This window comes from Scyliorhinus torazame, chromosome 17 (assembly GCF_047496885.1).
Source record: "Scyliorhinus torazame isolate Kashiwa2021f chromosome 17, sScyTor2.1, whole genome shotgun sequence".
NCBI classification, from domain to species: Eukaryota; Metazoa; Chordata; class Chondrichthyes; order Carcharhiniformes; family Scyliorhinidae; genus Scyliorhinus; species Scyliorhinus torazame.
Window position 1 is genome coordinate 171576313 of NC_092723.1, and position 25739 is coordinate 171602051.

General features: G+C 45.8%; 1 protein-coding gene across 5 annotated transcripts in view; it reads left to right on the plus strand.

Moving 5' to 3' along the window:
• The window catches only part of thumpd1 (THUMP domain containing 1), a 31480-nt gene extending 8512 nt beyond the window's left edge, over window positions 1-22968 (plus strand). The window contains exons 2-6 of one of the 5 annotated variants that reach the window (XM_072481658.1): window positions 2139-2249; window positions 14117-14319; window positions 17455-17620; window positions 19908-20156; window positions 22025-22968. In XM_072481658.1, the coding sequence (XP_072337759.1) occupies window positions 14119-14319; window positions 17455-17620; window positions 19908-20156; window positions 22025-22365 (957 nt within the window). In that variant the 5' untranslated portion in view covers window positions 2139-2249; window positions 14117-14118 and the 3' untranslated portion in view covers window positions 22366-22968. Of the gene's footprint in view, window positions 1-2138; window positions 2250-11060; window positions 11101-13824; window positions 13994-14116; window positions 14320-17454; window positions 17621-19907; window positions 20157-22024 lie in introns of those variants that run through there. The other 4 variants (XM_072481655.1, XM_072481659.1, XM_072481656.1 and 1 more) reach the window with 4 other exon arrangements.
• The last annotated feature ends 2771 nt before the right edge of the window (window positions 22969-25739 follow it).

Genomic DNA, 25739 nt, shown 5'->3' on the forward strand with positions numbered 1-25739 from the left:
TGTCCTCATCAGCATAACGACTTTTCCAGGCACATCAAACTTGAAACAAATGTGAATGATACCTTCATGCAGTGTCAATTGAGAAGCAAAACGCGCTATGATCGAAATGTACACACCTGGCCCTCTTAACACCTGGCGAAACGGTCAGGATTCAGACTGCACGCGGCCATTACAAGTTCGTGGTGGTACATAGCCATGCTCCGCAACCGAACAGTAGCCTCAGATGGTGCCCACTACGTAAGCAACTTTTGGGCCCTGTGCTGTGGAATCCTCTCACCAAACTTCATGGCTTGCCACCCTCATTATTTAAGCCTGCCTTAAAACTCACATTTTTATCAAGCTTCCCTAGAATATTCCATGGTTTGCATATTAAAGGTATTCCATAAATGAAAGATGTGTGTAATTCTTTAGAATTTACACAAAACACATGAACATTACCAAAATTAAGGGGGGGCGATTCGCTGCCCGCCTTGCGCCTGGCACATATCCCACTATTCCTGGAGAATAAGGGGAGAGGCCCTAAACAGGGTTCACGCTGGACGCCGAACAAAACACAATGCTCCCAGTCGCTCACGCCCTCGATGGGCATGAACCAGATTAGCAGATTTAAATCAACTTTGTCAGTTTAATGCCAGATTCTCCCGACTCCCGGGATTGTTCTCCACCTGCATACCCGGTGCAGCTGAGGCTTACAGGAATCAAAACTGGTCTCCACTACCAGAAGCCGGACGTTGTGACCATGCCGGGGGGCTTGGAGGGCATTGGCGCCCCGGAGTGGTCAGGGACATGGCAGGTCAATGCCACTTGGTATGGACATGAAGGCAGGGTGATTGAAGGGGGGTTGCATTTGGCGTCCGTGTAGCGGGGTGTGATTCACCTGGGGGGGGGGTTGCAGGTAGTGTCAACGGGGGGCGGGGGGGGGGGTCCTGATCCCAACTAGATGGGGTGGGGCTTGGAGGGGGACCCTTTTGGTGAGCCATAACGTCAGCTAGCCTTGGAGGAGGGGGGAAAGGGGGCTGGTGTCAGTGAGGGAGGGGGGGGGGGGGGAACTGAAGGCCAGATGCTTGCGATGTTGGAGGCAGAGGGGGCCCTGGACTCTCACTTTGAGATCAGAGGGCACCCCGATCTCTGTGAGGCTGGCCTTGCTGATGCCTTCGGGTCCCACACATCTCTTTTCTGGTGAGTTTCACCCTGGCCCCCCAAAAATTACAATGTTCGAGAATTGTGATGGAAATTGTGCTGGTACAGCTGCCCGAAATGACACTAAGCCGGGATCCTCCCTTACGAGTCCGTCTCTCTACTACTGCTAGCCAGGACGGAGAATTTAGTGCTCAGCCAAATCTCCCATTCACTGCAGCAGCACCGGAGAATCCCGGTGCCGTAAACGAACGGAGAATCCCACCCTACTCAATTTCTGGGAGAATTCCGCCCTCATACATTTTGTAGCCTAAGCAAATTATTCTGTTCTCTGTTGAATCTCATTTATTTATCCATTATGGATGATAAGGGAATAGTGTAGATGGGCTTTAGAGTGGTTTCACAGGTCGGCGCAACATCGAGGGCTGAAGGGCCTGTACTGTGCTGTAATGCTCTATGTTCTTTGTTCTATTCCCCCTCATTGTTTCTTTTCCTGTGGTCAGCATGGTGTTCACTGACTGCAGCTTCCTAAGTTGCATTTATTATCAAATAATTATGTAGCTTTCACAGCAAAAGGAATATAATCTATCTTCCTTAATTGTATTGCCTTCCTCCATCATCATTTACATTTTGTTTATCTTATTCTGCTCTGGCCTCTACTTTCTCCTTTAAAATCACACACCCCTCCCCCCAAAACCTTCACCACTTTAATCTGTTACTTCTGCAGGAAATTTGTTTGACATTTGCGATGCATTGGAGGAACAAATAGATATTCTTCTGATTTAAACATGGTTCTAACCTAACAGTACTGTTGAACAGCCTGAAACTATTCAGCGTTTTGCATGGCTCGCCCATCCTGCCATAGGATCGCCTTCAGCGGGACTGGAAAATCCCACCCAATACATCCCATGTACTAGCAACTCATCACAAAATAAGCTATCTAATGAAACTGGAAGAAGTCATACGGACTCAAAACGTTAACTCTGTTTCTCTCTCCACAGATGCTGCCAGACCGGCTGAGTTTTTTTGTCATTTTCTGTTAGTAGTTATTATATTGATAATGAAGCTGGTAGATTGACAATCCTGCGGTGCACATTCTTTTGTCTTACGTGGTATGTATGTACACAAGATAGATGTCTTGTTGTTTTAGACTTAAATGTAGACTGTTAAATTTCAACATGTTCTTAGCGCTACAAATTACAGATCAAGGTTACACTTAGATTTTAAGGAAAATAGAACAACAATGATTGATATCTATTTGAAAATCTTAAGAGATAGGCAACTTTATTTTGCAAAAGGGTAGACTTAAAGGTAGCCTAATTGAACTTTCAAGATTTATGATATATTTATGATTTCTTCTAAAACATTTGCAGATATTGCACTTTGATAATGAATGTTTCTTTATTTCTACTCAATTACTTCCTTTTTGGCATATTTATGTTAAATTGAAGAAAACCAGAATATTCCCTGTGAGATTATTTATCACCATATATGTCCTTTTACAACCTTGATTTATGATGCTGCCTAATTTCTATCTGTGTGTATAACTTTCCAAAACCAGTCACATCGCATATCTATTAAAATGTTGGTTAAGTCTGAACCTTGTCGGTGGATCAGAAAATTGTTAACAACATTTATAGACATTGCGCTCTGCATGTTGAATCTTTTTACAGCTCAACATCAGCAAGCTGGATACCAGCCATCTTGGCTGCCCTCAGTATCATTTATTTCTTGCACTGACTCATCAACCCCCTGACTACACTTTGCTGAGCTTTTTGGTGTGTAACCATGGCAGTTTCTGCTTCTAAGGTGAACTTTCTCCCCTATATCTATTTACTTGCCCTTTTTCAGAAAATTGTTTTTTGCACCTCTATCTACTTCAGCATTGCCACTGCTGAAAACATCAAGCACACCTTCATGTCTTGGAGGATCCATTTCTCTAATATTGTTTTATCACAAGTTCTGGCTAATTCAGAACTCTAAATGCCTGCTCCTGCATACCCAATACTCCTTTGTCAGCACATCCCTCTGTCTCTTAGTCAACTTATGAGCCTTGACTATGTTTTGAAATTCTTCCATGCCCTAACTGATATTTGAAAATTATTCTATGCTATACATCCAGCCTTTATCTTCCATCGCTCACAGTCCAGGTTACTACTTACACTTCCTCCCTTCCTCTCTGCAATCAGAGTCTGTTTTCACAATCAGTATGCCTCTCCCAGGCCCCTTCCAGAATCATTTCACCATGTGAATTCAGTCTCTGGCTTCAAATGTCTGATGACAATGTATCTCTTCAACTATGCTTTCAGTATCTAGAGTCACTATTTTTCTGACGATTTACTTCCCTTGCCATATAACTTGATTGTTGGAAAATTGGTGGAATTTGTTCGACTTTTTAAGTTATATACTGTCTATTGAATTTGCATCGATCAAGGTAAGTATGAGGAACATTTTCATTTGCCATTCTTTTACAGCAGATACACTTCATAATTAACCCTGCTGGAAGAGTGGATCATAGACTTTTTATCCAATACTATTTGAGTGTGATATCAAGGAGCCTTAGTAAAATTGAAGCCAATGAGAATCAAGAGGAAAATTCTCCAATGGTTGGAGTCATACCTAGCGCAAAGGAATATGGTCACAGCTATTGGAAGTCTATCATTTCAGCCCCTAGAGATTCCGGCAAGAGTTACTTGGGGTAGCCCTTGGCCCAACCATTTTCTGTTGCTTTATCAATTATCTGTCCTCCATCATAAGATCAGAAGTGGGCTTTGTCATGATATGCAAACATGCAACCAATGAACACTCAGAATAGGACACAACCAATGGGCAGTCAGGACACTCAGAGGTGGCATCACCACAAGGGGGCATAACACAAACACTATAAAAGGGATCAGGCACTCACACCCTGCCTCTTTCCACAGATAGACATCTAGAGAGTTAGACAGGGTTGATCAGCAGCATCACACCCCAGCACGTGGCTTAGAGCAAGCTGGTACAGTTAGACTGAGTTACTCCAGTTAGATTAGCAGAGAGTCAAACTCATTTGAGAACTGTGTTAATAGTTCAATAAACACGTTGAACTCATTACAGAGTCTGGAGCATCCTTTAGTTCAGACTGCATCAAGTAGCAGCCTGTGTTATCCAAAGGAGCATAACAGAACAGGCTTGTCTGCCAATGATTTCACAGTGTTTAATTGCATTTGCAACTCCTCAGATAATGAAGTTACCCATACCCATACGTAGCGAGACCTGAACAATATTCAGACTTAAGCTGATAACGGGCAAGTAACATTCATACCGCACAAGGCATTGACCAAATCTAACAAGAAAGAATCTAACCACCACTTTTTTTAAAATTTAGAGTACCCAATTCATTTTTTCCAATTAAGGGGCAATTTAGCATGCCCAATCCACCAAACCTGCATATCTTTGGGTTGTGGGGTTGAAACCCATGCAACACGGGGAGAATGCGCAAACTCCACACAAACAGTGACACAGAGCCGGGATCGAACCTGGACCTCGGCGCCGTGAGGCAGCAGTTCTATCCACTGCACCACCATGCTGCCCTAACCACCTCTCTTTGACATTCAACAATATTACCATCACCTTCAAATCCTGGGTCACCATTGACAAGAAACTTAACCTGACCCACCAAGTAAATATGCTTCTGGAACAGCAGATCAGAGACTAAGAATTCAATGACAGGTAACACACCTACTCAGTCCCCAAAGATGGTCTACCATTTACAAAGTACATAACATGTTAACCTGATGGAATACACTTCAATTGCCTCGATGAGTGCTTATCCAACATCATAAAACTCAACAATGTCCAGGTTAAAGCAACCCTCTTGATTGGCACAACACCCATCATGTTTATTCCTCCACCACCAGTCTATTGTGGCTGCAGTGTATACTATCTACAAGATTCACTGTAGCAAATCACCAAGGACAATACAAGATCTCGCAGTTGTAGATGGAGAGTTCGATCCTCGACTGCAAGACCTTGTCGTTCTTGATCTTGCCCCGCTGTGCATTATCGAACATGAAGGCAACCGACCGTTGGTCAGTGAGGAGAGTGAATCTCTTACCGGCCAGGTAATGCCTCCAATGCCGCACAGCTTCCACTGTGGCCTGGGCCTCCTTTTCCACTGAGGAGTGGTGGATTTCTGAAGCGTGGAGGGTGCGTGAAAAAAAGGCCACGGGTCTGCCCGTTTGGTTGAAGGGTGGCCGCCAGAGCTACGTCAGACGCGTCGCTCTCGACTTGGAAGGGGAGGGACTCGTCGATTGCGTGCATCATGGCCTTTGCGATATCCGCTTTGATGCGGCTGAAGGCCTGGCGGGCCTCTGCCGACAGGGGGAAGACCGTGGACTGGATTACCAGACAGGCCTTGTCCGCGTAGTTGGGGACCCACTGGGCGTAATAAGAGAAGAAGCCCAGGGCCTTGGAGCAGTGGGGGAGGGGGAACTCCATGAGGGGGCGCATGCGTTCGGGGTCGGGGCTTATCACTCCATTTCGCACTACATAGCCAAGGATGGCTAGACGGTCGGTGCTAAACACGCATTTCTCCCTGTTGTATGTGAGACTCAGGGCGTTTGCGGTCTGGAGAAATTTGCGGAGGTTGGCGTCGTGGTCCTGCTGGTCGTGGCCGCTGATGGTGACGTTGTCGAGATACGGGAACGTGGCCCGCAAACCGTCCCGATCAACCATTCGGTCCATCTCCCGTTGGAAGACCGAGACCCCGTTAGTGACGCCGAATGGAACCCTTAAAAAAATGATAGAGCCGCCCATCTGCTTCGAAAGCAGTGTATTTTCGGTCGCTCGGGCAGATGGGGAGCTGGTGGTACGCGGACTTAAGGTCCACCGTGGAAAAGACCTTGTACTGTGCAATCCGATTGACCATGTCGGATATGCGGGGGAGAGGGTACGCATCCAGCTGCGTGTACCTAGTGATGGTTTGACTATAGTCTACGACCATCCTCTGCTTCTCCCCAGTCTTTACAACTACCACCTGGGCTCTCCAGGGACTATTGCTGGCCTGAATTATGCCTTCCCTCAGGAGCCGCTGGACTTCTGACCGGATAAAAGATCGGTCCTGGGCGCTGTACCGTCTGCTCCTAGTGGCGACTGGTTTGCAATCCGGGGTGAGGTTCGCGAACAGGGAAGGCGGATCGACCTTGAGGGTCGCGAGGCTGCAGATAGTGAGTGGGGGTATAGGGCCGCCGAATGTAAACGTTAAGCTTTGGAGATTGCACTGAAAATCCAATCCCAGGAGTGTGGCAGCGCAGAGGTGGGGAAGGACGTACAGCCGGTAGTTTTTGAACTCCCTCCCCTGCACCATGAGGTTCGCGATGCAGAACCCTTTTATCTCTACGGAATGGGACCCCGCCGGCAGAATTTTTTTTGATTCCTTGGGTGGATCGGAAGGGAACAGCGTCTTACCGTATCAGGATGTATAAAACTCTCCGTGCTCCCAGAGTCGATCAGGCAGGGCGTCTCGTAACGTTTACGAATATCGTTGTTGATGCTGTTTGGAGCATTCGGGGCCGCAACTGGTCCAGGGTCACCGAAGCCAGTCGTAATTGTTGCACCGGGGTGTTTTCTTCAGGCCCCATGTGGCCATCCATCCCGGGGTCCTTAGACGTCAGCCAAGATGGCGGCATCCACGGGTCGCACACGGTCGGGGGTGGGCAAGATGGCGCTGCCCATGGATTGCACGTTGCCGGGGGGCACAAAATGGCAGCGCCCATCCCTCCCGCGTGGAGTCCGGGACCCAAGATGGCGGCGCCCGTTGGCCGCACATGGATCGCTAGGGGGGGGGGTTGAGTTTGGGGTTCTCCGGAGATTGCGGCTACCCCCCGGGCCAGGCAGACAGCGACGAAATGCCCCTTTTCCCCGCACCCCTTACAGAGGACCGAGCGGGCCGGGCAGCGCATCCGGGGGTGTTCACCTGCCCGCAAAAGTAGCAGCGGGGCCCCCCTGGGTGGTCCGCCGCTCGGGCAGCGCAGGCCCGCGGGGGTGCGGGGTGTCCCGGGAGTTTGGTCGCGGCGGGGGTCCACGGTGCCCAAGGGGCTGCCGCGCGGTCGGGGGCGTAGGCTCGGGCGTTCTGTGATGCCACATCAAACGAGGCCGCGAGGGCCTGTGCCTCTTTGAGGCCTAGTGTGTCTCTTTCAAGCAATCGCTGGCGAATTTGGGATGAAAGCATACCTGCCACGAACGCATCTCGGACCAGCAGCTCTGTGTGTTCATTAGCCGCCACCGATGGGCAGTTGCAGTTTCTCCACAGTATCAACAGTGCATTGTAGAACTCGTCCAGCGATTCCCCGGGGATCTGCCGTCTCGTCGCGAGCTGGTGACGTGCGTAGACCTGGTTGACGGGCCGAACGTAGATTCCTATCAGCATCGCGATCGCCGTCGGGAAAGCTTCCGCATCCTCTATAAGCGTGTAGATATCAGGGCTCACCCTGGCATGCAGGACCTGGATTTTCTGTTCTTCCGTAGGTATGCCGGGGGCCGTTCGGAAGTATCCCTGGAAACACGCTAACCAATGTTTAAACGTGGCCGCTGCGTTTGCCGCGTGGGAGCTGATTCGCAGACACTCCGGCATGATTCGGAGCTCCATGCCCTTAAAAGTTTGCGTAATAAATTGTAGCACAATCAATCACTCATGAGACGAGATGAGAAGGAGTCGAACGATGGCTTTATTACGCAGACTTGTTCCCCAGCAGCACAGTTACAGAATGCGGCTGCTGGGAGAACCCGGGCTCTACTCCGCCTTGCTGGGTGGAGCCAGCAGGCGGCTGATCCAATCGGGATCCAGTGTCTATCTACCAATAGCCTCTCGGCATCCCAGGGTACCTTAATACACCTAATATATACCACCACAACCAGTGATGTCATTTGCAGGAGACACAGTGCTCGCAGAAATCTGACTGATATCAACTAATGCAACCTTTAAAATGTCAACTTTCCTCTTTAATTTCACACACAGGCACTTGTAATGTTCAAGCAATTTGTTAAATGGTTCATTTATTTTGACACTGTACTCTTCTGGGGCTGAAGATAAATAGACACAAGTTTAAGAATTGTATTTTTCCCCCTGTTCTGTCAATGCTGGATAATTCTACGGGCTATTTATATCAGTAAACAACAATACAGTACTGAACTTTCAGTTCCATAAAGCATGTATGTGTTCAGTTGGAGGTGTGCAAAAATGGATCTGTTTATACTGTGAGGCTTAACACGAGGATTCAGAGCTTATACGGTGTAGTAAGGAGGCCATTTGGCCCATCGAGTCTGCCCACACTTTCTGAAAGAGCACCCTACCTAGGCCCACTCTCCCACAACCCCACCTAACCTTTGGACACAAAGGCAATTTAGCATGTCCAATCCACCTAACCTGACCTGTGGGAGGAAACCGGAGCTCCCGGAGGAAACCCACGCAGATACAGGGAGAATGTGCAAACTTCACACAGATATTCACCCAAGGCCGGAATTTAACCCTTGTCCTTGGCACTGTAAGGCCGCAGTACTAACCACTGTGCCACCATGTCACCAACACAGCTCTCTGGTGATCCCAAGTTAGTGTGACATTGTAGTCAGTGCCCTGGTGCTGATTGGAAGGATGGAAAACATTGAGGAGAAGGTTTGGCTTTTTAATCACTGTCTTTAATAATTGTTTGATAAGCATATCTGCTCCTGGCCACTATCTACTCCATTGCTTGTAATGATATCATAGAGTGAAACACTACATGCACAGCAATGGCAGAAAATGTAGCTGTTTATTTATCCACTTGTTCAATGTCAATCCTGATTCAGCCTTGTTCTCCTCACCTTGAAGAAATAAAACACACGTTTGCCCAGCATCTTACAAAGCTTTCACATCAACTATTTTGGTGAATTATGACTGAATAGTCGGCTTGATATTGGCCATCTTAATTTCTCTGCTCTCTTCATTCACTCTAACCTATTTCTCTCTGAATTTTCGTCACTCTGTTCTCTCAGGTCCATCTCTAATATTGTCATCAAATCTGCTGACAAGGGGGATGCTGTTGTTGCTTGGTGAACACTGACTTTCTGACTCCTCCTACCTCCTGCTGGACCATGGCCCCCTCCACCTAGCATCAAACCATCGTTTCCAAGACTGTAACTGATTTCAACTCTGGAGATCTTCTCTCCATGACTTGCAGCTGCATAGTTCCTCAATCCGGAACAGTCCGTTTCTGTTTTCTTCCTAAGATCGACAAACAAGACTGTTATGGTAGACCCATCAATTCAGCTTGTTCTTGCCCCACAGAATTGGTTTCTTACCTGTACTCTATTTTTATCCCCTTGTCCCTTTCATCATTTAATCTCTTCTGCCTTCCACCTTACCTCAGACTTTCTCATTTTTTGTCCTCCCCTCTTGCTTTCCCTGCCTGTTATAACCCGCATGAGAATCATAAGAAAATAATAATCAATCTCCCAATGGGGCTCATTGAATTTGAGCTCCCAGGTAGGAGGAGGAGACCCACCGCCTGGGGCTTGCACCTTAGAACACTGGTTAGCACTGTTGCTTCACAACACCAGGGTCCCAGGTTCGATTCCTGGCTTGGGTCACTGTGCGGAGTCTGCACGTTTTCCCCGTGCCTTTGTGTGTTTTCCCCAGGTGCTCCGGTTTCCTACCACAACTCCCACAAGTCGTGCTGTTGGGTAAGTTGGACATTCTGAATTCTCCCTCAGTATACCTGAACAGGTGCCGGAGTGTGGCAACAAGGGGATTTTCACAGTAACTTCATTGCAGTGTTAATGTAAACCTACTTGTGACAATAATAAAAGTCAAGGCCTGGTCAGACCTATCCTCCCAGTAGGGTCTGCACTGGGAGTGAGTTGCTATGTAATTTTTAACTTGTGTATATATATATTTATATAGAATATATGTAAATAAATCCACCTATGTTTATGACAGTTATCTTAGGAGTTATTATTCTGCCTTTCTTACAAACAGTTACATTTCTAAGTACTCCCAGTTCTGACAAAGTGCCACCAACCTGAAATGTTAGCTCTGTTTCATTCTCCATAGATGCTGTCAGTCTTGCTGAGTATTTCTAGCATTATTTTTATTACAGCTAAACACTCTTTCCCTTGTCAGAATACATACATTGCAGACTTGCAGAAGAAGTCACTGGATAGCAATCAGGAGTCTTGAAAGATCATCTCCTTTCAAGAGGGTTGTTCCAGTACGAATAGTGCTTTGGCTGAGATCATCTAAATGAATCAAAAATAGGGCCATTTCATGGCCTGTATGAATCAGTAGTCATGATGCTTAATGGTGTGGAGTATTTGTCCATTAAATAATCAAAATAACTGAACAGTAATTCAATTTTGGTACTACATAGGCTCAGAAATACTCATAAGGGCTTTAGTGCTAATTAGGCAGGCTGAAAATAGGCTAATTAATATCAACAATAAAAATGATCAATATCAGCAACTAATTGTGCGTTCTGAAAGAAAGCTAATGGGCATCTTTAAAAGTAGCAACAGGCAAGAGTGCCTGCGTAAATGGGACAACACTATTTTGAAACAGTAATCATCCCATTAATGCTGACAAGATATTCCATTATCTTTCCATTATCTTTCTTCTTGGCAAATATGTGTGTAACTGGGAAAAACCTAAAATACAGGAGATGGTGTGAGGAACAGGAAAAGCTCAATCAGTATACTGATTAATACACATCTTAACGATGTGGATCTCCATAGTTTGCCAAGATTAAAACTGACTGATTGGAGGCAGGAGCATGGGGAGCAACGCAGGGTAAGCGGGTAATCATGTCTTCATATTTTGGCAGCTACTTTGCTGAAGATCAAAAAGCTTTGAATGCCTTATTTACTTTTACAGCTGGAGATGCCATCTGTCAGTACTTTGATCATTGTTTTTGTCCCCTATTTCAACCCAAATGGTGGATGCCAGCCTCCAATTCAGTGCGTAGACTCGTGAGCTTTTCCACTTTAAAAAAGTCCATAGAACATAGAATGAAGCAGGCCACTCGGCCCATTGAGTCTGCACCAACCCTCCGAAAGAGCACTCTGCCAAGGTCCACACCCCCCACACTATCCCCATTACCCCATGCATTGATCAGGGCCAATCCACCTAACCTGCACATCCTTAGACAATAAGGGGCAAAGTAGCATAGCCAATCCACCTAACCTGCACATCTTCGGACTGTGGGAGGAATCTGAAGCACCAGGAAGAAACCCACGCAGATACGGGGAGAAGGTGTAAACTCTGCACTGACACTCACCCAAGGCTGGAATTGACCCCGGGTCCCATGGGTTGTGAAGCAGCAGTGCTAAGCACCTAAGGGTGCTTGAGAGTTGATTTAAAGAATAGCTCATCACACAATTGGCAATCAGCTTCTGCTGCCATCAGAGTCAGCCAACAGTCAGTTGGCTTGACTGCTGGTTCTTGATGCAGAGCGACGCCAACAGCGCAGGGTTTAATGATGTTACCATTAAGGCCCGCCTTCTCAACTATATCCCTTGCCTGAGGTATGGTAACTCTGAGGTTAAATCACCACCAGCCAGCCATCTCATAGAACATCTCAAAGGGGAGAGAAGTCCTCTGGGACTATGGTGGCTTTCAACCGAGATGCAAGGCTCTGATGCCATTGATTTAACATTCCCTCGATTTGACTGTCGTCCTTCTGGAGTTAGTATAACTGGCTTTAATTCAGATTTTGCTGCAACATGCTAAAAAAAAATAATAATTTTATAAATTTAGACAACTTTTTAAGAAACTGCCCTGATATCTATTGTCATATGGAATAAACATGTGGCGGGATTCTCCGTTGGCTAATGCTGAAATCACGAAATACGATTGGGTGGAGAACCGGTTCCAATGCCAAAATCGTGGCGGGCGTCGATTTGACGCAAACCGCGATTCTCCATCACCTCGACAGCGGCGTCAATACAGTCTGGAACCCATGTATAGTAAACACTGTTTGCATGTCATTAGTGGGCCTGACCCGATATTCTCCAGCGCCTCCGTGATTCTCTGCCTCCGATGGGCTGAGTTCCCTACGGCGCAGTTCACTTCTGCTTTTAAAAATCGTGAAATTGGCATTGATGCTGATGAGGGAGAGCGAGAGGGGGTAGGACACAGAGAAGAGTGACTGCAGGCTGTCTGGCTGGGGTGGGGGCGGCCCTGTCAGGGCCAGGAGGTAGCGGGGGTGATGGGGTAACGGGCCTTGTAGTCGGGGTGATCCCTCCCCCCCCCCTCCAAGGGACTGGGTCGGTGACCACTCATGGAGAGGCCATGCGGCGGCCTGCAAGGCAGCCATCTTGCTGCGCATCCCCTGGTTCTGCAGAGTGGCACAGGCCATATGGGTGCCCCATATGTACTACACACCATCAATTTTAGCCCCCTCTCTATTTGCCTGAAAACCCTATAGCCAGGAAAGTTGAACTGCCATTTTTGCTCCTGGTCCACACACGTGTGAACCAGGTGTAATGGCACCTGGGGTCTCCTAGGCTACTGTAGATCCCTGAATGGCCGAGGATAGGACAGGGTGGCACCCTGGCTCACTCTGCCACCCAGGCACCTTAGCACTGCCACCCTGCCACTACCAGGTCAAGGACAGGTACGAAGGGGCCTCATAAAGGTGGGGGTGAAGATTGGGTGTCCTGAGAGGGGGGGCTGTGGGTGGCCTGAAAGGGAAGGGTGGGTAGGCCTGAAAGGGAGCGGGGGCCTCAGCAACCCCATAATGGGATGTCCTCACTTGGGGAGAAGGGGGTTGGGGTAATGGTCATGTGTGCCGGTGGGGGGGGGGGGGGGGGGCTGGGTGACAATATCCGTAGGTGGATGCCTGTGGGGGATTCTTAAGCTCACTTAAAGATCGGTGCATCAAAATGTCTGCCCTATCTCTGAGGAGCCAGTCTCAACAGTGAGTTCAGCTCCCCATTGCTGAAAAAGTTTCTAAGTGTGGGCTGGTCCGGGGAGAAACTCCCCAAAGCCCCCCCAAAAAATCACTTAAGTGTGGTTGTGTGCCGGTGTGGATCTCACTTAAATTCACCCAAAATTGTGATGATATGCATAAAGCAATTCTGTATATAATACTGTACATGCCCTCTGACCAGCAAGTGGCAGTGTAAGTGTACCATGTGGCTCTGTGTCTCCGGGAGTTGGGAGTAAGTTGTGTTGGTGGATAAGACGTATTTTGCAGTAGCTCTGTAATAGTGTTAGTAATTTGTTATTTGTTTATTCCCGTTATCTTTACCAAATAGTTGTTTCATAATAAATTATTTAAACTAGATATTCTTTAGTGCATCATTCATATCAGCCAGTCTACAGAACACGACAAAAATGACACTTATAAATGTTTTGGTTGCATCACGCCCCACATTTCCAATCACTTTACACATACTAGCAAACCCCTTCCTTCTTGTGGACGGTTGCTTTGTCACAACCTTTTTCTTTTTTCTTATTACCACCATCCAGTTTCCCAGTGGAGGGGGCGGGGGGCGAAAAACATATCTAGAACGAATGCATGCACCTTCCTGAGACAGGTGAAAAAAATGGGCTTTGTGAAGACAGTCTTTTGGTGTATTGATTTCAGTTTTTATAATTCTGGACAGCTCATTAGAAAATGCCAGCCTGACCAATTTGCAAAATTGTAACCCAGAAGTAAAAAAACACCAGCAAGGCGTCCTTTAGCGCTAGGACCCAGCCGCAGGCTGTATATTTCGCGTCGCAGTGTAATGATGCTAAAAGGAGGAGTCCTTTCGAGTCAGTGTTTTGGGCTGAAGCGGCGGTGAGTGTAGGTCGAGGTTGTTTATAGCGTACAATTCTATTGAACGATCCAGTTTAGAAACCACTGTGAGTGTGTGTGTATATATATATATATATATATATCTCATATGGTGTTTGGCACATATTTCAAGTTGGCCACCTCGTTGTGCATTTCTTGCTAATTCCAGCCATTCTCTTCCTTTTCAACAGCAATGGCAACAGAGCCCAGAGCCAAGCGGAGGAACAAGGGCTCTTTCTTGAGCCATGCGGCCAAGAAGCCCCGCGGGAGCCGGGAGCTGGAGGTGGGAATGCAAGGGCTGCTCATCACCTGCAACATGAATGAGAAGAAATGCACGGCCGAGGCGTACAGTCTGCTGAACGAATACGCGGACCAACTCTATGGCCCAGAGAAGGTGCAGTGACTCTATTCTGGGGAAACAGGAGCTGGGAAATTGGAAACTCCAAATTCCTTCTGATTCAGAAGTTGCAACCTAGAGACTTAAAACAATTAAAAAAAAAAAACGAATTTCCAAAATCACTTCCATAGTTTACAAAACACCAACTCTCTCTCTCTAGTACATGTAAGGACCAAGGACTGGATTTGAGCGACCTCCTGATGTCAGGTGCATTTCTTGAGTCTCGACCTGCCACCAGGCCCCCCCCCCCCCCCCCCCCCCCCTGAGCTGGCCAATTACTGACCAGAGCGTACCCTGGTTGTCCAATTCAGAGTGGCTGGAGGGCCAAATGGAGGCCCAACAGCACTCATATCAACAGTCCTACTATCAGAGGTGGGAGCTGCCGATTTGTGTAGGGATTGCAACAGATCACTGGATGCTGGAGAAAATCCTGGAAAACTCAGCCAGTCTGGCACCATTTGTGGAGAGAGAAACAGAGTTAATTATTTAAGTCCAATATAACTTGATGGCTTTTAAGAGTCTTAATGCCCTCTTAAGACTATTGACTATAGCTAATTGGCCACTACTGTGCGGGGGAGAGGGGAGGACAAAGATTTAAAACCATAGAATTGCTACAGCACAGAAGAAGGATTTTCAGCTCACCAAGTCTGCACCGACCCATCCTACCTCGGCCCACAACCCCACCCTGTCCCTGTAACCCCATCTAACCTACACATCCTTGGACTCTCTTATGTGGCAATTTAGCATAGTCAATTCACCTAACCTGCACATCTTTGGACTATGGGAGGAAACCGGAGCACCCGGAGGAAACCCACGCAGCCATGGGGAGAATGTGCAAACTCCACACAGTCACCCAAGGCCGAAATTGAACCTGGGTCACTGGTGTTGTGAAGCAGCAGTGCTGACCGCTGTGTCACCATGCTGCCCCAGTGCTGATGAAGTGCTGGATACCCACCACCCCAGTCACTGTTGTTGGGAGGCCCCCGTGCATTGGCTGAGCTTTTGCTGATTTGGGGGGGGGGTTGCATTCTGGCAGTCTGAAAAATTCCAGTCAGCCTCAGAATGTCGACCTTATTTTGCCTTTTGATTGTCTCAATGGGTAGTGCTTTTATTTGCATCCTGAGCTCTGACTCTACCAAATGGACCAGAGGCAGGAACATGCCAGTAAAATATTATGTTGCTATCCAAAGCCATGTTTCTGCCCTCTTGCATCCAATCCCACCTGATTGTGTCGAAATTCTGCTCCATGTGTCTGGAAACTTTATCTGAAGAGTTAGTGTGATTTCACAGTTTTGCTGTTTGATCAAAATTATGCTTTTGGGGACTTTGGATTTTTAAAATCACTTCAGACTTTATGGGTTGAGGAGGAGAAAGGTAGAGGATGAATGAAAATCACTTATTGTCACAAGTATGCTTCAATGAAGTTACTGTGAAAAGCCCCTAGTCACCACATTCCGGCGCCTGTTCGGGGAGGCTGTTACGGGAATTGAACTGCTGGCCTGCCTTGCTCTGCTTTCAAAGCCAGCGATTTAGCCCAGTGTGCTAAACTGTTATGGTGACATAAACATATAGTTTTAACTGAAAGGTTAGAATTCAGAATACGTGCTGATAACATTGTCATGCAGTTTTAATTTTCTGTACTTACTATTATAACAACAGCGCTGTTAACTGTTACAACAGTAATCTCTTGATCCTTCCCAACAATGACAGCAGTTTGCATTTATATAGAACCTTTAATATAAACATCATGTCCTTTCTGAGGATGATAACCCATTCTGACTTTGAGACTGAATGAGGAACTTGTACTACTTTTGAGTGTCCAGAGCTAATGAACTTTATGGGATAATTAGGCTATTGTACTCTAAGGGACGGTGGTGCAGTGGTAATGTCACTGGACTTGTAGTCCACAGATGCAGGATAATTCTCCGGGGACTTGTGTTTGAATCCCATCAGAGCAGATGGTTAAATTTGAATCAAATAAAAATCTGGAATTGAAGTCTAATGATGATCGTAAGTCGATTGTTGTCAAAATCTACCTTTTCCCTAAGTTTATTTGATGTAGCTTACTTGGTTACTTGATCTGTCTCAAAATAGGGTAATGCCACTGAATTAGTAATCCAGAGCTCCAGGCTAATGCTCTGGGGACACGGATTTGAATCCCACAATGACAGCTAGTGGAATTTGAACTAAATACAACTATGTTGGTTGTTGTAAAAAAACAATTTGGCTCACTAATGTTCTTTAGGGAAGGAAATCTGCCATCTTTACCTGGTCTGACCTACATGTGACTCCAGACCCACAGCAATGTGGTTGGTTCTGAAATGGCCAAGCAAGCCACTCAATTCACAGGCAATTGGGGATGGGCAACAAATGCTTGCATAGCCAATGATGCCCACATCCCATGAATGAATAAAGGAAAAACAAAATCTGAACATGAACAGTTGCCTCTTCTGGTGCTTCATTTCTGAGCACTGCTGAAGTTATCCACTGTTATTTTACTAGTCGCAAGATGAAGAAAAAAAGTTTTTTTTAAATAAGGGGACTAGTGATAACAAGGAATCTTCAAAGTAATGTTTTTTTTCTAATTTTGCACTTATGTTTTTAGATATGCAATACAATCCAATGCTAACATTTTTTTGTATGAGCTAAATTCCAGGCCTGTTGGGAGAAATCCCTTTAAAAACCTTCAATTTTAAATTGAAATATCTTTTTTTCGAGACCTATTGATGTGGCATGGGGATACTTTCATGTCTGATGCAATGAATTTTGGCTGCTTCCAGATACAGAAATTCAAGTTTTTAAGGTTTGGTGAATGCAGCATTAGTGGATGTCCATTAGTCACTTGTTAGTGCAATGAATTGATGAAACTAATGGAAACACCAAAATGCTAATCAAATTGTAGACATGGATATTAAGTAATTTCTCTGGCCACAGTGAACAAAATGAGTGGTTCGCGCTGTACAAACGTTTCTAACTTTTTCTGATACACTTCTTCCTGTGATGAATCCTGTGATTTTGTGGAGGAGACGTTAGGTGCAGATAAATGTTTAATGTGCAGCTGTCAACGCACTGTCGCTTTGTCATTTGTAAATGTTCAGATTTTCCGGATTTAATATTGCTGTGCTTTCTCAGTTTGTAGAAGAATCTAATAGCGAGGATGAGGAAGATGACGATGCTGAAACTGCTTTGAAGAAAGAAGTAAAGCAGATCCGTGCATCAACACAGAATAATCTCCGTCGATTCCAGGCTTTGGACAGTGGAGCCAACAATGTTGTCTTCATCAGAACTCTTAACATTGGTGACGTTTATTTTTTGATCGAGTTGAATTCAATTCCACTGGTGGGAGTGATGTATGTATATTGCAATCAATTGAAAAAAGCCTTGTCATCATTGTGAAGGGTTAAGTGGGGGATGCATTAGTGTGTTGCTTTAGTGTTAGTTTCAGAGTCCCCAGTTACATATAGGGCAGAGACTGCAAACAATTTATTGCATAATGGGGCTCGTGACAGTCTGAATTATTGCAAAATTACAATGACTTAGATCGTGTCTCGACTGGCTGCTGCCCTTGACAATATCCTTGTTACAGGCAGTTCCCTAGATCTTGTTACTGGGTCTCCGGCTGTATGGTCCCAAAGAATGCTGAGTGAGTCCGACCTGTTGTCCAGGATTACTACTCCAATCAGAGGTTCCCTTGCTGTGCCACTAACCATAGATTCTGTCTTTGGAGCGCAACAAGAACGTGAGGAAGAGAACCTGATGATTGGAGGAGCAATGAGCATGGGAAAGACCGAATCTGCCCCCCCTCAAATGTGTTTGAACCCTGATACACCTGGTCATAATCAGAGATTGTAATTTGTAACTTTAGTTATGGCAACAATCTCGAGAGATTCAAACAGGGAGCAGGGAGTTGCTGGAAAGTTGGACATAGATTTGGGAGGTGATGACCTTTTCAATGATTTGGAAGGCGGAAATGAGATTGGAGATATGACAGCAAGTTGCAAGGACGGAAGGTTTGAAAATGGAATAATGTTATGAAAAGGGAGAGGGAGCTATTAATCATGTCAGCCAGCATGCAGGCAGTGAAGGGGGAGAGAGAGAGATGGGAATCGGATGAATGAGTAGTCCAGTCCAGTGAATGAGTTATATTCAGCAGACCATATGGGGAGATAGGAGAGAATTAGAGGGAGATGAAGGTAGGAACCAAAGTTTCAGGGCTATGGTAAGGGATAAGTTTGGCTTACTGGACAAAAGGAAAGAGTTGCGGCTGGGGGCAGGGTGCAGAATCAGCAGAGGCAGGAGAGTGGATGTCTTGGTGACAAAGGACAGGGCTACACAAACTTCTTTCACTTTCAAGGTGGTGGAAGGGGCCTGTAATAGGGGTTGACGAATATGGCTGATGATGAAGAAAATAAGCTTGGGATTATCTTTTCCCTTCAGATCCCACAGTAGTGGGTGGCTTTGGCAGTCACACGGTAGCACAGTGGTTAGCACCATTGCTTCACAGTGCCAGGGACCCGGGTTCAATTACTGGCTTGGATCACTGTCTGTGCGGAATCTGCACATTCTCCCCGTGTCTGTGTGGGTTTCCTCCTGGTGCTCCGGTTTCCTCCCACAAGTCCCAAATGACGTGCTTGTTAGGAGAATTGGACATTCTGAATTCTCCCTCTTGTGTACCCGAATAGGCAGTGGAATGTGACGACATGGGGATTTTCACAGTAACTTCATTGGAGTGTTAAAGTAAGTCTACATGTGACACTAATAAAGATTATTATTATTAATGATATAACTTGATGCTTCAAACAAAGCAGGCCATCAATAACCTGCAAGATGTTCCCAGTCCAAATCACTAAATGATAAAGGTTCTTTAATCCTTTTGTAGACAAAATGGCTGAACATAGAACATACAGTGCAGAAGGAGGCCATTCGGCCCATCAAGTCTGCACCGACCCACTTAAGCCCTCACTTCCATCCTATCCCCCTAACCCAATAACCCCTCCTAACCTTTTTGGACACGAAGGGCAATTTATCATGGTCAATCCACCTAACCTGCCGTCTTTGGACTGTGGGAGGAAACCGGAGCACCTGGAGGAAGCCCACGTAGACACGAGGAGAACGTGCAGACTCCGCGCAGACAGTGACCCAGCAGGGAATCGAACCTGGGACCCTGGAGCTGTGAAGCCAGAGTGCTAACCACCATGCTACCGTGCTGCCCAATTGGAGATCAGTTGTGTTCCTTGTGATTTATACATGCAGGGATAGTCCCTTTTAAAATGTGTACAAATTATTGGGGAACCATTGCTCTCTGCCTAAGTACTCCTGCTGCTCATCAATCAGTGTCCTCTATTAAATATTTCATTGGTTTATGTCCATTTGCATTCAAACTAAGATAAATACGAATTTCTGTGCTTCAATCAAGAGGTCATTCTCTATTCATGAAATGAGTTATTGGTTGTATCAGAGTAACAAATCTACTTTTGTTCTGGCATTTTGAATGAGTAGTTTACTTAGCGCATATATATATGTATAATATATATATATATAAATATTGGGATTCTAAAGGGACTTTTTTCTACTCTTGAAAACAGAACCGGACAAATTAGTACACCACATTTTGAAGGACCTCTACGCAACCAAGAAGAAGAAGACCCGAGCTATACTACGAATGTTGCCAGTGTCAGGGTCATGCAAGGCTTTCATGGAGGAGATCCCAAAGTATTTTGAGACTTTCCTAGAACCCTGGTTTAAAGTTCCAAAAAAGGCCTCTTTCCAGATTGTTTATAAAGCCAGGAACAATAGTCACATGAGCAGAGATGATGTCATCAAGGCTCTGGCAGGTAGATACCACGTTTTCCATATTTAAACGGTGATAGTTGGGTTATATTTAAATGGAAGATAATATTGAAACTGAGTTACAGACGAGATGTGGGTATTGTTACAATGTGAGAAGACTGAAATTGTGGGTTTTGGTTGACTATTTTTATTTTTCTAAAATCCTAGCATTTTCTGGATTAATTCCACCTAATTTCCTTGCCTATAAATGTTTCTCTTTTCATTATCTGCCTGCGCTGACAGTTTATAACCAAGAAGGCAGCCATGCCGTCTGCCTGCAGGTCCTGCCAGCACGTTCGCCCTCCCAATCCTCTGCCAGTATATAGTAAGGGAAAACTTATCTTCTTTCTCCTACCTCTCCTTGGGTGGTTTTCTCTTGTCGCTTGTATCAAAAAACTGAGTAGAATGGAACTCAAATCTAGAACGGAAGGTCTACTTGTGCCAATATTCAATATCACTCTGAATGCTTTCTGTTTTAATAGTGGTTTGTTTCTCTTCCCACACCTAATGGTGCACAAGGCAGACTTTCAACTGTTCCCATAGCGATTTTATTTTCCTGGAACAGGGCACTATCCTATGGTCAGAGGCTTATAGCTTGAGGGGTACCACTGAGCATAAAGCATGACTGAACAAGACACTCTCCTGCTCTTGCTGCCTGCTAATGGTGTTGGAAGGATTTTGCAGGTTGATACTCAACCTGTTGGCCGTTATGAATGTACCCTCTATGGCCATCAAGTCTTGGAGAGGGACTTGAACCCTGAGCTCTGGCTCAGATGCAGGGCTGCTACCTACTGCACTGCAAATTTTCATAGTTTTAATAGTACTAAACATGTTTGGAGAGATGGAAAGCAAGAAAGTCTCATCATCTCCCCTTGACATTCAATGGCATTACCACTGCTGAATCCCCCACTATCAACATCCTGATGGTTACCCTTGACCAGAAACTGAACTGAGCCAGCCATATAAATACAGACACTACAAGAGCAGGTCAGCGGCAGGAAATTCTTGAGAACTCACCTGACTCCCCAGTGCCTGTCCACCATTAACAAGGCACAAATCGGGAGTGCAATGGAATACTCTCCCCTTCCTGGATGAGTGCAGTTCCAACACTCAGGATGCATGACACCATCCAGGACGAACAACAACACCATCCATCACCTTCAACATTCACCATCGATACCCAGTGGGTACCATCTACAAGATGCACTGCAGCAACTCACCGAGTTTCCTTTGACAGGGCCTTCCAAACCCACTGCCTTTGCCGCCTGGAAGGATAAGGAAAGCAGATGCATCTACAAGTTCCCCTCCAAACTACATACCATCCTGACTTGGAATTAATTGCCATTCCTTCACTGTTGCTGGGTCAAAATCCTGGAACTCCCTCTCTAACAGCACTGTAGGTGTACCTACACCACTTGGACGGCAGTGGTTAAAGAAGGCAGCTCACCACCCTCTTAAGGGCAACTAGGAATGGGCAATAATGCTGGCCCAGCCAGCGATGCCTATGTCTTGTGAAAGAATAACAAGAAAGGAGTGTTGGAATGCATCACCACTCGTGCCTTGAATTGAATATATTGATGCAATCTTTTAATCAAAGCTAGTTCTATTTTGAGTGGGAAAGTCATTGCCAAAGTAATCTATTTATGCCATTTCAGAGCAATAAAAATTTTGAAATGAAGCAAAATATTGGCTAAAATTCAACAAATGTTGGATTTACCTCAGAGATTTATTGTTGAGGTGCATGTGCTGAGAGGTGAACTATGCATTTGTATTTATATTCTTTGACTGGTGTGTATCTGCGGCTAAAAACTTGTTTTCCGACTTTCTTTTCTTGCGCATGTAAGTAATTCTGATTTAACTTGTAATTTTTCAGGAGTAGTAATAAATTTGAATGCTGAAAACAAAGTGGACCTTAACAATCCTGAGTATACCATCATTGTGGAAATAATCAAAGGCGTCTGCTGTGTGAGCGTCGTTCAGGACTACATACTTTTCCGCAAGTACAACCTGCAGGAAGTGGCGAAAGATGACATTGAGGAAAAAGGGAAAAAAAACGCCTCCTCTCTTCCCTCTGAGAATGATGATTGTCCAGAATCGAAAGAGCCTTCGGAAGCAAAGGAACCCAAAAAGAAATGTGAGCAAGATGAGCAAGAACTGGAACAATCTGTCACAGGTGGTAAAGAGGCTCTTCAAGAACAGAAAAGTGGGGATTAGAGACGTGTGAAAAACAGCTACAAAAAAATACCTATCTGGTCATTGTCCAGTCGGTTGTGACCTGTACACAGATTGGTACTATTTGTGTTTTTGTATGCCAAACCTTTTGTAAGTGATGAAGGTACATCATTGTGTATTCCCAGAGAAGAGATGTACCTCATGCTCACTCCACAGAGGTTATACTTCACATGCAGAATGTGAGCAGAACGCACAGGGCAGCTATACAGAAAGATTCTTTAGCGAGTTAGTTTGTTTGATATGGTCGTTGCTGATGATAGATTTTTTTTTAAAACTTCCTTTTTGGAAAAAAAATACACCTTGATCATCTTTTTAAAAAGAAATTGCTCAAGCAAGGTTTCAGTTGTAATGTTGCACTCTGACTTTAACTCTTGGGAACTCTTGTTGTCTTATTTTATTGGCTATTACGCTGTTTGGAAATGTATTGGAACTTCAGATATTTTCTGGTATAACTATGGTTATCGTTTTAGGTTAAACTTGCATATAACAGTGAGTGCTATAAGCTGATGCTGTGTATCTGAAAATTTGGTTCCTGGACCTGTAGTTTTGATTTTTAAGAGAAAAATTAAAGATGGTCAAGTGAAATTTCTGCATTTATTTGACTTCTGTTTTGGATTGGATGTTGTCATTTACTCTTTAATGATACTAAAAGGTTGTAACAATTGCAAAGTGCACTATGTATGTATTCATATTTTGTGCTCTGAAAGCTGAGAGATGTCAGTAGTGAGCAAGTCTCCGGATTTTGTTTGAGAACTGCTGATCGATACCATTTGCCTCGATTACTGTGTGCACATTCTTGCCACTCTTTTTAGGTAAGGAAATTTCTCCTGAAATCCTTAGACTTACTGGCGGCTTGGAACAAAGCTCCCTCTAATCTGCTTAACAATGTATCTCATCCCCTCCCATGCCAATGTGACTCATTTCTATTTTGCTCATTAGCTGTGATGTGGGGCGGGATTCTCTAATCCCGTGGCAGAGTGTCCACACCGTCGTAAACGGCGTCACGTTTTACGACGGTGTGAACGGGCCGACCCGACGACTAATTCTGGCCCCTACAAGGGGCCAGCACGGCACTGGAGCGGTTCACTCCGCTCCAGCTGCTGATCCCGGTGTGAACTGGGCGTCGGCGCCAACGCGCGCATGCGCAGTGGCTTCCTTCAACGCGCTGGCCCGATGCAACATGGCGCAGGACTACAAGTGCCGGCGCATAGGAAAGGAGGCCCCCAGCCATAAGAGGCCGGCCCGTCGAACGGTGGGCCCCGATCGCGGGCCAGGCTACATAATTGGCCCCCCCCAAACCCTTCCACGCCGAGGTCCCGCTGGCTGAGAGCAGGTGTGGACGGCGCTGGTGGGACTCACCGTTTTCACAACAGCCGCTCGGCCCATCCCAGGCCGAGAATCGGCTGGGGGCCCCGTAGAGTGGCCCCCGACCAGCGCCGTGCCAACCACGCTGGCGCCAATGGCGAGCGGAGAATAGTGTGCCAGCGTCGGGGTGCGTGGCATGATTCGCGCTGATAGTGGGGATTCTCCGGCCTGGCCTGGCTGAGAGAATCCCGCCCGTGGTCTCTGGATTAAGAGTTACAGTTAATAATGAACTAGGCTCAGTTTTGTGCTATAAACCCATGCTTAGTCGGAACTGGACTGAATGATTCAGGATGCTCTCTCTGAGCCTTGTAACATACATTGCATAGTGAGCTTGGATCTAGGTTGACCACCATTGTGTAAATCTGTATTCATTGAGATTATGAATGTCGCAACTCATGCAGTTGAGTTCAGCTTTAATGACACCGTGTATGCCCAAATTGGTTTGCCATGGATCCCCTCTATGCCCAGCTCTCGCAAACCGCTTTGTTGGGTTCCATGAGAAACGTACCTTCGATGGAATGACACCTCACCTCCTACCCCTTGCATATTTCCAATATTCCGATAATGCATTTGCTATAATTAAATGTGTTGCAGCATGTAATCATTTCCTTGCATGTCTTAATGAGCAGTCAAATTAGACCCTTTCCTTGACGTTCTAGTTGAGAAATCTGCCCAGGGAGCGCCTCCACCACATTCTATCTTCATTGTTTAATACATACATTGAGATTCTTACAATTCCACACTGCAAGATTGGCCTAATCAGCAATCTTGTAATTAGGGCCCTAGCCATTTGCTCACCATGCAAGCTTCATGCTGAAACATCAAAGGCATCCTGCAGGACAGTGCCTATTCTAATCAGCTCATTTGGCATATATCGCACAGTCATGAACGGGCCTAAGGCTGTCGCTTTCAGTCCTGAAAAGTGCCCAGTCTACCTGAGATCACCATGGTATCTCAATTTGAGCAGCAGAAGAAGTTATTTGTTTCATGCTTCTATGCAGCAGCACCATGAATGGTATTCGCCGTTAACAGGATGACATTCTTTTTATATCACACAAATGAGTGTGATAAATGTGGTATATGAATTTCAGTGCCAGTGTGATTATGTGTTACGTGGCCATACATGGATCGTGTCAAACAGCATATCCCAGCAGCTGTTTGCAATGGGAAAGGTACAGAACGTACTCAACCAGCCTGTGCTTGCAAAACTCGAAACACCGTGTCCAACATGTCATTGCGGATGCTGGAATCTGAAACAATAGCAAAATATTGGACAATCGCAGCAGGTCTAACAGCATCTGTGGAGAGAAGGGAGCCAAAGTTTTGAGTCTTGATGACTTGACAGAGTCATCCAGATTCGAAACATTAGCACCCTTTGTGAATCTATGAAAGGAAAATCATGCTTGACAAATCTACTAAAATTCTTTGACGTTGTAACTAGTAGAGATGTAATTAGTAGAGTTGACCAGGGTGAACTGGTGGATGTGATTTATTTAGACTTTCAGAAGGCTTTCGAGTAGGTCTCGCATAGCAAATTACTCTGTAAAGTTAAAGCACATGGGATTACAAAGAACAAAGAAAAGTACAGCACAGGAACAAGCCCTTTGGCTCTCCAAGCTTGTGCTGACCATACTGCCCATCTAACCTAAAACCTTCTATACTTCCAGCGTCCGTGCTCCTCTATTATGGGTAGGATCTTGAGATGGCCGGCAGCTGGTTAACAAACAGGAAGCAAAACGTTGGAATAAATGTGTCTTTTCCTGATTGGCAGGCAATGACTAGTGGGGTACAGCAGGGATCTGTGCTCGGACCCTAACTGTTTGCAATATATATAAATGATTTGGACGAGGGAACTAAATGTATTGTGCTCGAGTGAGAGCGCGACAAGGCCCTTGAACAGCAGGAGAGACCAAACATGAGAATCGCGCTGGGCGCCAAACCGTTTGCAATGCATACAGTCAGGTCCCGTAGACGAAATTGAGATCCGCCGT